Below are 12,380 nucleotides of genomic sequence, written 5' to 3'. Positions count from 1 at the left end.
AATTAAAAAGCACAGTGAGATCGCACCGTGATGCTTAAACACGCTTTATGCTCACCCAACACTAGTGTACATCTTTCCTTCATTTCCATTACCCCTCCCTTCTCCATAGTCTTGTATGAGCAGCAGGTACCTGGAATTAAGATTTTATTCATAGTTATTTTTTTAAGTGAATGAACTTTTAGCAGAGAGTGGGAAGAAATAAGCTTTTTTTTTCCCCCTGATGTGATACATTACAAAGCTTGTTATATTTGCTTATACTGTTGGTTTATGCAAATTGCGACCTTTCGATTTAGCATTACTTTCACCTTCTTTATGTAGCTTACTATAGTAAGAGAAAACCTTCTGAGTTGCTATATGTAATTGAAAGTTACCCCAACATGAGTTCATTCATGCTATTCAGATACGCACACCTAACTTATGGTGCTTCTTTCCTAGATTGGGTCTGAGTAGTTATTGCTGTGACTGTGAGTTGTTTCTTGGCCAATCAACCCCCAAGACTGAAATTCCTGTCCACTTTAAAATGACACCCTTAGCTCCTATTCAGGCCACCATTTAGAGGGTACAGTGGTGCCCACTGTATCACCACATGTTGGTGGCATCAGGGGTTGAAATTTCTTTATTTGCCTAAAAACCTAATACTTATGTGTGATGTGCTTCCTGTCCATCCAGTTTGTGTTCATCTGCTGGATCATGGTCCAGTAGCATTCTGGTGGAAACTCCAGCTGTCCACGCACAGTGCTGCACCTACGCACAATGCTGCACATGTTGTCTCTTCCTTACCTAGGGAAGATGAGAGAAACTGAAGGTAGAACCATTGCTTATAGCAATCAAACCAAGCCAATAAAGAGAGGACTCAGTGGCTTTTGGCAGTAGTTTTAGAGGGGCGTTATGACTCTTGGCTCCCTATGGATCAGCTGGTTACAGGGGGGCTCTGACGTCCCTTACATTTGTTACCAGGCAGAGCTCTGTACATCTAGCAATGTATACAGCTTTACTGAGCTTGTCACTGTACCTGGTACTGCAGTTCTCCACAGCTTAGTCCTGGTGAAGTGAAAGAGAATAAGCTGCAGTACTAGGCACAGCCACTACATACACACCCAGTGCCTGGTAAACAATGAATACGACATTTAGAGGGGTTTTAAACAGGCCTTATTTAACATTTCAAAAAGAGGCCTAAATAGTATAAAAACCTTTACTCACCTCTCCGATCCCATGGTGATCCAAGGCAGAAGCTCAGGTGAGCTCTTCAGTCTGGCTACTAGTCGCTGACACGTGACCTGTGCAGACAGTCTGTACTCATAGATTGCACTGTTTGTTTGGTTTCTGTCATGTTTCAGTTTGCTTCCCATCAGATGTAATGGATTTTGGGACACTGTGTCTGAACAGAGCTCTACATGCGGATGTTTCACCTTTATTGTACATGTTAGAATGTTTTGGTCCAAACTGAAACCCACCAGCCCTGATCCTGGCCATACAGTGAGGGCTTACAATATCATTCTTCAGTACACTGGCTGTAGGAAGGCTCACCATGCATTGAGCGTCTTCTCTCAGTATAACCAAGTTATATTAATATGTCCAACTTAATAAATCCCTTTTTTTCTTTGACCTAATTTCTTCTTTGTGGCTGCCATGTTTTTGTGCCAGAGCTTGGATACCCAGGGGTGATTCCTGAGCGTCTTGGCACGTTTCTGCTTCTACAGTAAAGCCAGTTTAGGAGTGAGTTAAGCATAATACCTCAGTGACTCAATGTGTTCTTCACTACTCCAGGCAACAAAATTAACACCATAATATCTGAATCATGCCACCAATGACCAAGGTAAATCACCTACTGATTGGTCCCAATGAAAATTTTGACATGGTTCTGCTTGTCCTGGGAACTCATGTAATGTAAAATTAGCAGGGTGTGGTAGTGAGTAATATGGAAATAGCAATAAATTATAGTAAAACCTGCCATGCAAGGAGAAATCCAAGTAGCTCTGCATGTGTGTACAGCCTTGGCATTGAGGATCCATCAGCTCTCCTGACTTTTTTAGTATTGAGAGTTTGACTGTGCACTGATTGCTATGTGTAAACTTACCCTTACACAGACCTTGCATAAACAAGTACTGCACAATATTTGAAGAACTATAAAATATCTTATCAGAAAAAATACCTCCTTTCTCAGAGGGAAGGGGATAAGAGGGGGGAGACAGCCAAAAGAGGAGAGACTGTAGCGTGTATAGTGAGTTCACCCAGCTGCAGGAGTCACTGCTGACACTGCTTAGTATTACTTTATAATGTTGTTCATGCTCCTGCTGTCAGTGTGTATGGAGCCATTATAGAGCCCCCTAGTTAGGAAGAAATGAAGATTAGAGATTGAGCCTACACATTAGAGAACTGAAGATAAATGTTTTGTATAAGTTATATAATGTTACAAAACTCAACACCTGATGTTCACACAAGACTGCTTATGCTAAAAAGTTGACATACTTCACAGGGGTATTTCCATCTGGGGTAATAGCGGAGGTCCAATCTTTAGGACCTCCACTTTTCCTAAAAAATGAAAGGGCCACAGTGCTAATTCAGCCACATGCATAGCTGTGTGCACTACTGTGCAGCTATAAACAGTGATTCGCCACTGTAGCCCCTTCTTTCTCAGGATAGGTGGGGGCCTATCTGATCACAAAGGGATACCATATCCTATTGGTGTGCTGTCACTTTCAGATTGGAATAGTCTTTTTAAACTCTGTAGACTACATGGAAGGTGAGTCTGTGCAGTGTAAGCAGGTAGTCTTCTGTGCAGCAGATGAGCCATACTATCCTCCCTTAAATTGTTGACAATTGATTTTAAGGTGCAGTAACAGGCTGCAAGGACTTAATAGCCTCATATTGGTGATTTTTCTTTGTCGCTGTGCTTGTATACTGTAGTTAATGGCATCCTGACCCGGAGCCATGTCCCCAGGTCTATGAACAGCGGGCCACATTCCTGAACTCTATAGAATGGATCTATTCACAGGTAATAAATGAACGCTCTATCCAGATTTATATCATCTGTGCAATCTCTGCTTTTCCTCAGTGGAAGCTGTCATGATGGCTTTAGCAGACATAGCTGATGCCTTGCTGTATGTCCTGTGATAATGTGAGCTCTGTACTCTGTATAGGCAATGAAATAATGGAGGCTATAAGAGGTATACATCGCCATGAGATGTGGCATGTGTATCGGCGTGTGGTGTTCTTGGATGGGAAGGTTGTGCAGTCTCTGCAGTGTAAGAACCATTCATTATCGGAGATTGATCGCTGCAAGGTAAAAGCACTTTAGTGCAGCTAACCCACCACAGCGTCGTCGCTCAAGGGGTCTTCTGACTTTTGTCCTTGATCTTTCTTGCGGTTTCTGAATCTAGCTGGCTTTTTGATGCTACCGAATGAATAGTGTTCCAAGTGATGAGCGTAATACAAAGATGAAAGCTATTTGGAGACATAGCAAATATCCCACCACATATAAATGGGTAGCATGTCAAGTAGGTTGTGCTTTTACCTTGTTTCTTTAAAGGGGTTATTTAGGATTTTTAGAAAACTGTTTGAAATGGCAATAAAACTGGAAAAAATATTAATAATGTGCATGACCCGATTGTTAGACTAGTTAGGAATAAAAGCATGGGGCAAAGCTAGAGCAGCAGGGGATTTACCCTTTAATGATGGCCAATATGTCTTTTATGGTGGTCACTAATGGGCCTTATATGCGGGGTCAGAATAAGTTAGTTCTGCGCTGTGGCACCAGGCCCACAGTAGTGTATTGTATCTGTAATTGTCAAATCACTGGTTAAAATATACTAGTGGAACTAGTCTTAAAGGGGTTATCCAGGATTAGAAAAAGCACAGCACCACCCCTGTCCCCGGGTTGTGTAAGGTATTACGATTCAGCTCCATTCAACTAGAACAAAGTAAATTTAATATTAAAAAAAAAAAAAAAGTAAGTAATAATAATTGGCATTTTTTTTTAACTATCTCCCCCCCCCCTCCCACCAAAAAAAAAAAAAAAAAAAAAGGGTCAGTAAAAGTTACATGAATGTCAAAATTGCGCCAATAAAAAGTAAAATTTCTCCTGCAGATAACAAGCCCTCATGGCTATGTTGGCAAAAAGAAAAGTATGACTGGTGGGTAACGAAGAAAAATGTAAGAAAAAGGCTTGATCGCTAAGGACTAAAATAGGCTCATTACTAAGGGGTTAATGTCGTCTCTATTGTACGGGTTGGATTTCAGATACGGCAGGGTAACAACCAGGGCTGTGGAGTCGGAGTCGTGGAGTCTGAACTAGTTTTGGCTGGAGTCGAAGTTGGAAAAAAATGTGAATCTTATAAGTTTTGCTCATGAATATATATATATATATATATATATATATTATAGGCAACATTCTAATAGGACACCGGGGTGTTTGTGTTATAGAGAAGGCTGCGTTCTCTCTCCTGACTCCCTTCCATATATATTTAGACGTTGTTCTGATGATCACAGATAACAACTAGGTATATCCAGACTTTCCCATGTAGTTTGGCCGAATACTAAGCTGGCTGTAGACATCCCAGACATTTGGTGGGACATCTGCTCATCCTCAGGCTCCCCATGCTTCAGTGACAAGCCGCAGGGCACTAACGCTTCCAGCAATTGCAGTACAGTCATCAGAATCCATTGCTATACCTTATACGTTGGGCCATGGCTGGTTGCCCTAAGTCACGTGATACTGTGGACTGACTTCACATCTTTCACTATGCCCAGCCTTCTCTTATATCTATGTGTATAAATGTGCTTTTTTATGTTTACCCTAAGCTAAAGATTTTCCACTTTGTATTCCTGGAAGCAGACACCCTGAGAGGTAGAAATGCGGAGTGTGTGTAATGTGCAGCGTCAGGAGTGTTTGTGTGTCGTGTGTGCACTGATGACTGTGTGTATGGATGCTTATGCGTGTCATGTATGTTTGCCTTCCTAGGCCACGTGTAGATGGGATGCGTGTCGGGAGCCGTGTCAATGCCTTCAAGGTATTAAGGTAAACAGACGTGGCACAGTTTAGAAACTGGTCCATAAAGAAGCAGAATAAGAGATAAAGATTTATACATAGATTATAACATATATCACACTGAGTCCCCCATGTTATTTCAGTAGTGGGAAGAAGATAGGCGTCAGGAGAGCCTAAGGGTTATATACATGCTATTCTAAAGATTGAGCCATATAGGGCTGCAGATCAGCAATATTATGAGAGACTCAACACAACAAACATTTACTATATGCTGTAAATCATCTACTGTGTAAATGTTCCTTCACTTTTCTTGTGTTAAAGGGAAGTGCTAGCACCCCGCTGTCCTGCCAGCATGGAGGATGGACTGTCTTGTTGCCCACAGCAGTCAGTAGCTATGCAGTGTTTATTTTTTAAAGGGGTTATCCAGCTGTATAAAATTGGCAGCTTATTCTCTAGATTGGCCATGAATATTAAATGGACGTGGTTTCAACTCTTAGCACCTCCACCAATCAGCTGATTGAAGGGGCTACGTCCATTACTCCACTCTTCTTCAGCGGCTGCTTTAATAGATAGGTCAGCTGTTCTGGACACAGGAGTGGGTCTTGGAGGTGGAACCTACATTTGCCAGACAGATATGGGTATTCCCTAAACACATAATTTTGGAATACCCCTTTTAAGAGGAATTTTTCAGCTCTATATCGGAGTTCATGTGTCAAGCAAATTGCATCAGGGCGCAATAAGCATGTCTCCTCTCTCCCATTCCCATCCCTGACTTGCATGATCGATGTTCATTGCTTTGTTTCCTGAAGCCGGGTCCTGTACATCAATCATGCTGGGCAGGGAGGGTTGGTGGAGGCGCGCATGCTTAGGCTCAGCAACACCCCCTTGACACCTGAGCTCATGATATAGAGCTGACTGATTCCTTCATCTTAGCTAATTTATTGATCTGATTGATGGCTGCTGTATTTGCTACTATAGCCACCATACTTTAAAAGCTGTTTAGTATGTCTAATGGAGACCCCCCCCCCTTCCATATACATTCTAATGGCCCTATTCCACGGAACGATTATCGTTCGTTTGCGGACGATATCGACCGCTACGGACGATAATCGTTCCGTGGAATAGAGTGCAACGATCAGCCGACATCGTTCATGTCGGCTGATCGTTGCAGTCGCTTGTTTTTCAACATGTTGAAAAACAAGCGACTGATATAGCAGCGATCTGCTGCCGTCGCTCCGTTGAATAGGAGCATCAGAAGTCAGTCATTTCTGTTGTTTTCATCTTTCGTGGAGATGTGTGTGTGTGTATATGTGTGTCCTGAAGGACCAATAATATAGGTTTTATTTTCTTACAGTTTTCTATATCCAATTCCAAGTTTTTAGAAACAGATACAGCACCCCTTTTAGATTCCTTAGAACTAGTCCTATTAAAGGTTGTATGACCCACAAGGAGAGAGAAGAGGGGGTTAGTGAGTGCTCTCCACCCTGCGTGCCCTCCTGCTCTGTCTCATGGAGGGGCTGTTCCCTACAAGACAAGCGCTCAATTCATTACCCTTGTAAACATGAAGCGTGATGAGGACGTGTTGTTGGGAGAGGGGCCTGCCGGGCACTGGGTGAAGGCATTCACTATTACACTGAGAGCCCTGCTGGATGATGATGGTAGCAGATGGGTGATGGCTGCCTACACAGTGTTTTCATCTCTTCCTTCTATTACTACCTGCTTGTCCCAGAGCGTGTGCTTACTCAGATATCACTTTCCTTGCCTGTCAGATATATATATATATATATGTGTGTGTGTGTGTGTGTGTGTTTGTGCGTATATGTATGTGTGATATATATATATATATATATATATATATATATATATATATATATATATATATAAAAAAAAAATTTTTATTATACAGGGGGGCCAGTACTTAATTGTATTGGTTCAATGTCACACAAGCATGTTACATGTGTCCGTATCTGTACTAAGGACCCCCACCAGCCAGCTTGCTATCCCCTGTCCTGTAGATGAGTGATGACTTTGCAAGTCAGGAAAATAGTTGTGATCCCTAGAGTATGTCTGCTTTAAGGAATTCTCGCCGATAACTTGCCGCGGATTCTGTCATTCGTCCCCACCTGCTCCTGTTTCACTCTCCATTCTATGGTCAGGCGGATTACGCCGATGCCCAAAGCAGTGTGCTCATACCCTTATAAAGTGTATTCCCCCTCAGTTTGTATGGCAGTCACCTGCTAATCCTTTGTGGTGGTGAATTTTATAATGACTCTGACCCTGATAATATACATCAGCTCTCCATACACTGACTCCCTGGGAGCCTTTGATAGACGTGTTAGCAGCCAATCAGGAGAGGCAGAGCTGCAGTCTGAACCAATGATAACACAGGAGGCCTGTCTCTGTCTACGTAGAATCCCTGTCGGCCTTGTAGCCTCAATGTAGTCAGTTTGCTGAAAATTATGCCATAGGTGCTTATAAAGTTTCATGAGCTTACATATACTTTGATGTGGAAACAATTGATGATGACTATGAATTTATATTTAACCGTATGTGCCGCTGTGATTGTGATGGTCACATTTTAATTTTTTTTTTAATTTACTATTAGATTACATTAGAGGGTATGTTCACATGCAGCGTATATATTGCAGGTGTCACATGAGGGAGTCTTCATGTTAAATTTGCAGCGTATATTTTCTCGGCATAATATTGGTACCAAATGTGAATTTAGTGTTTTTTTTTTTTTTGTTTTTTTTTATTAAAAAGCAGTTTTTATGTTATGTCCAGTGATTTAAATGAAAAATGATTTTTAAATGGGGTTATGCGGCATTAAAAAGCACAGATACTTTCCTGCAAAAACAGCACCACACAGGTCTTCAGGTTGTGTTTGGTATTACAGTTTAGCTCCATTCACTTAAATGGAACTGAGCTGCAAAACCCCACACCTAAACTGCGGAAGAGAAGTGCTGTTTATAGAAGAAAGCAGTCATGTTTTCCTAAGCCTTTCCCTTAAATCTCCAAGTTTTAAAGGGTAACTATCATCAGGTCAGAAGTAACATCCCTATTGCACACAGGGCACTGAGGATAAAGGTATGTGTTTTTTTTTATTTTTTTTTTTTAACCTTCATCCTCCTATGCTGTTTTGTTCTATTAATCTTTATGCTAATTAGCAATTTTGCCGCAAAGGGGGCAGAGCTACCTCCCCTAGTGCACCAGTCTGCCCAGGGCTTGCCCGCCCTTTTAATGAATATCAGCGGGGCGGGCTGGTTCCGTGCATTGGGGGTGGTAGTCCTAATTAACATAAAGTTGAAACTCCTAATAGCATGGAAACTGTGCCAAGGATGTAGGTAAGAAACTTGCTTCATCCTCAGCACCCTGTGCGATATATGGAGCTAATAGCAGGTTAGAAGTATCTAACCTGCTTAAAGTTTCCCTTTTAAGGGTATATTCACACGGGCGGGCTCGCAGCGAGATTCTCGCGGCGAGCCCGGCAGGTCCTGTCAGTTCCTGTCAGTTCCCATAAACTACATACTTGCTGCGGTCTAAACGACCGCAGCGAGTATGTAATTATACCGCGCTTAACCCCTTCTACTCCCGCCGGCTGTAAGCAGCATACATTACCTGTCCTTGCTGCACGGGTCCGGCGTCCTGCTCTCCCGTCCGGCCAATTAGTGTGTTGCCCAGCCGCAGCCACTGATTGGCCGGACGGGAGAGCAGGACGCCGGACCTGTGCAGCAAGGACAGGTAATGTATGCTGCTTATAGCGGGGGAGCCGGCGGGAGTAGAAGGGGTTAAGCGCGGTATAATTACATACTCGCTGCGGTCGTTTAGACCGCAGCAAGTATGTAGTTTATGGTAACTGACAGGACCTGCCGGGCTCGCAGCGAGAATCTCGCTGCGAGCCCGCCCGTGTGAATATACCGTAAATGCTGCAGTTTTTAACCTTCCTTATGTGAAATCCTTGGCATATACTCTATGGGTGAGTGTAGCATCTTTGTGATCAATGATTTCCTCGCTGTATCCTCACCTCCCCTGTCTTTTTTTAAATCAGATCATTTTTATTGTAGTTTTTCTTACCAGGAGACACAAGAAACAATTTCCAAAACAATTGGAACATCGCAAACCAAAGCAAAATTGAGAGACTGGACAGGGAAAAGAGTCCAACTGTGAATCATGTCAAACAATCGGTTATCACTAGAGATGAGCGAACCTGGAGCATGCTCGAGTCCACCCGAACTTTCGGCATTTGATTAGCAGTGGCTGCTGAACTTGGATAAAGCCCTAAGGCTATGTGGAAATCATGGATATAGTCATTTGGCTGTATCTATGTTTTCCAGACAACCTTAGAGCTTTATCCAAGTTCAGCAGCCACCGCTAATCAAATACCGAACGATCGGGTTCGGGTGGACTCTAACCCAAACCCGGTTTGCTCATCTCTAGTTATCACATATCCCAACTATATGCACAGAAATGTATAATATCCGATAATAAAGTAATACAAACAAGAAGAATAAACAAAAGGAACAAGAGAACATGTACATGTCTTGTAAACATTTATCAGAATCTGAACAATCCCCTACATCCCTCTCCTAAGATGCGATTCGTGGACTGGCTAGACAGGTCACATAACACATTATTGTATAACAATATGTTAGAGTATCATAACACCATTAGATTGCATTTAGCAGCATCTGGAATGGACTTCTACAGATCCTATGTAATATAGGTGACTGCAAGCCAGGAGTATCCACCCACCTACCCCATATATTCTCACATTTCTTGATACATCTCCGCTTCATATATACCCCCCTCTCAAGTCTAATCACTGCATTCATTCTATGGGTAAATTCATGCACTGTCGGTGGGTCAGCGTGTGTCCTCCCATCCCCTGTCTACATTATGACAAATGTTTAAATGGTATGGTCGGAAGGGTCTCAAAATGCATAGTATGTTGGTGCAACCGGTACATAACTCTGTAGGTAAAAATTCTTTTTTTTTTTTTTTTGCTTTTTTACCAAGGTTGCAATCAAGATAATTGATAAGACCAAGCTGGATGATGAAAACCTGAAGAAAATCTTCCGTGAGGTACAGATCATGAAGATGCTTATCCACCCCCATATTATTAGGCTGTATCAGGTATGTCATTTAAAGATCTCTGACCTAAACAGTTGTCTTTAAATATGGGGGAAATAGTTCTGGTTTGTCTTTTTGTAAAATCGTTACATTTATTCTGTATGACTGTAAAATGTTAGATGGTAACCCAGTAATGGCTGCCAGTGTTCAAAAAGTCTCACTACCCTGTTTTACATTGTTTTTGGGAGAGAAAAAAAGGCACAAGGGTGGCGCACCATGTAATACCGCTGGGCCAAAGGGATAAAACAGTGTTTGCTAAAACCAAGAGGTGTCTGCTCACTTGGAGTAAGAAAGAGAAGATGGCCTCTTAGCCAGATGAACCCTGGCGTGACCTGTCTTTGATATAAGGTAGAAGAATGGCTATATGCTTGGCACTGGCACATAGATCTCCACAGCAAGTCTTTAGTGAAAATTTTTGTAAAATTTATCGACTGGTACAATACAAAGTTTTTGGGAGCCTGACCCACTTCCTCAGATTAGAGATGCATTAAAACAATATAAATTATAAAATCAAAAATCATATAATAGCTGTTCATACAAAAGTCAGAAATACACATACACAGTGCCAGGTAATTCACACATAATGGATCCGCTGCGGATTTCACGCTTCAAAGTTGCAGTGAAATCCGCTGCGGATCCGTTGCCTGTTAGTTTCTATAAGAATACATACTCGTAGTGGGATTGACACCCCACTGTGTTAACCCCCCACCAGCCAGAGCATGCATTACCTGCTCCATGGTCCGGCTTGCTTCTGGGGGTCGCCCGGCGTCTGGACTTCCCGCTCAGCCAATCGGTGCACTGCGGCAGGGCTTCACGGCTGGACCACGTGCAGCCAATACCCCGCTGCGCGTATGTATGTATCATAGAAAGTAACCGGCAATTCATCCGCAGTGGATTTCTCCGCGAACTCGCAGTGTAAAATTCACTGCAGATCCCTTACGTGTGAATCTAGCCTTTATAGTGCGATATAGTTGCATAGTGCGGCCTGGGTAGACTACATGGCTAAAGGCTAGTATTACATCTCAGTGTGTGCTACTACTATAAATAAAATACATTTCCTGTCCTACCCTCAATGAGTGGGATCCATTTTGGACGCGTATGTATATACCCACCATTACTTTGTTTGGAATGAGGGCAGGCCCCTGAAATGTGCAGTTGGGCCAGTTTCTATATGTTTTACCTGATTTTGGTTAAGTAGATACATGTTTACTAAACCACGCTTGCTGTGGAGATCTATGTGGCAGCGCCAAACAAATGTCCCTGCTTACGCCTTCTCTTAAAGTTCTGATCCTTCCTTAATGGGAATCATCAGCAGGTTAGGGCATTCTAACCTGCGGATAGATCACTATAGGTTACATGACACAGAGTTATCATGTCTTTATTATGGCTCTCTGGTGTGCTGTTTTTTTTTTTTCCAGCCTCTTATTAATATGTTAATGAGGCCATTTGGCACCACTGTGGCCACTTCTCAGCAGTGATGGCCACTGTAGAGGAGGAGGCCCAGTGTTCATTAGGCCTCATGCACTCATCTGGTAAATTTATCCAAATTTCCTATCAAAAAATCCAGATAGATCACCGCACCCATAGATTTCTATAGGGCACATACACCTTTCATTATTTTTCCTGAAGATCTTATTTTCATCCACAATTACGGCACGGATGACCCCATTGACCTATATGGGGCATTCACATGTTCTGTGCACTGTCCGCAATTATGGTCAATATGCTACGAAACAGATTTCGGAACTCCTTACATCATTCATGATTATTTTGGGAGCTTGATTAGTTTTAGAGCTTGGTGCACTTTCCAAATTCCGGTCTCTGAATGGGAGCATCCGGAATTCGCAACAGCTTTGGATGCGTATCTACGCTCTTCCCCAGTGCCGTGGTACACAAGTGACATCACACGCTTGCGCTCACAGAGTAGGAATGGAGAGGAAGAAGCCGTCGGAGAGCACCACTTTAGCTGTTCAGCAGGTCTGGCTTTTTTTTTCTTCAGTTTTTATGGTAAGGAAATACTTCTGGTTCACTGAAGCACTTCCTGATCAATGTTTTCTGACCTTGAAAACTGACACGAACGTGTGCCTGTGACCTTAAGGCTGGGTTCACACCACGTATATTTCAGTCAGTATTGTGGTCCTCATATTGCAACCAAAACCAGGAGTGGATTGAAAACACAGAAAGGATCTGTTCACACAATGTTGAAATTGAGTGGATGGCCGCCATTTAATGGCAAATATTTGCAGTTATTTTAAAACAACGG

General features: G+C 42.5%; 1 protein-coding gene across 2 annotated transcripts in view; it reads left to right on the top strand.

Annotated features, from left to right (window-relative positions):
- SIK3 (SIK family kinase 3) overlaps positions 1–12,380 on the top strand; it is a 97,901-nt gene that overhangs the window by 30,720 nt on the left and 54,801 nt on the right. For both annotated transcript variants that reach the window (XM_069946950.1, XM_069946949.1), the window contains exon 2: positions 10,004–10,120. In XM_069946950.1, the coding sequence (XP_069803051.1) occupies positions 10,004–10,120 (117 nt within the window). The remainder of the gene's footprint in view (positions 1–10,003; positions 10,121–12,380) is intronic.

The sequence above is a fragment of the Dendropsophus ebraccatus genome, chromosome 12 (genome assembly GCF_027789765.1).
Source record: "Dendropsophus ebraccatus isolate aDenEbr1 chromosome 12, aDenEbr1.pat, whole genome shotgun sequence".
Taxonomy (NCBI): Eukaryota; Metazoa; Chordata; class Amphibia; order Anura; family Hylidae; genus Dendropsophus; species Dendropsophus ebraccatus.
This window is presented reverse-complemented; position numbering and strand designations above follow the sequence as displayed.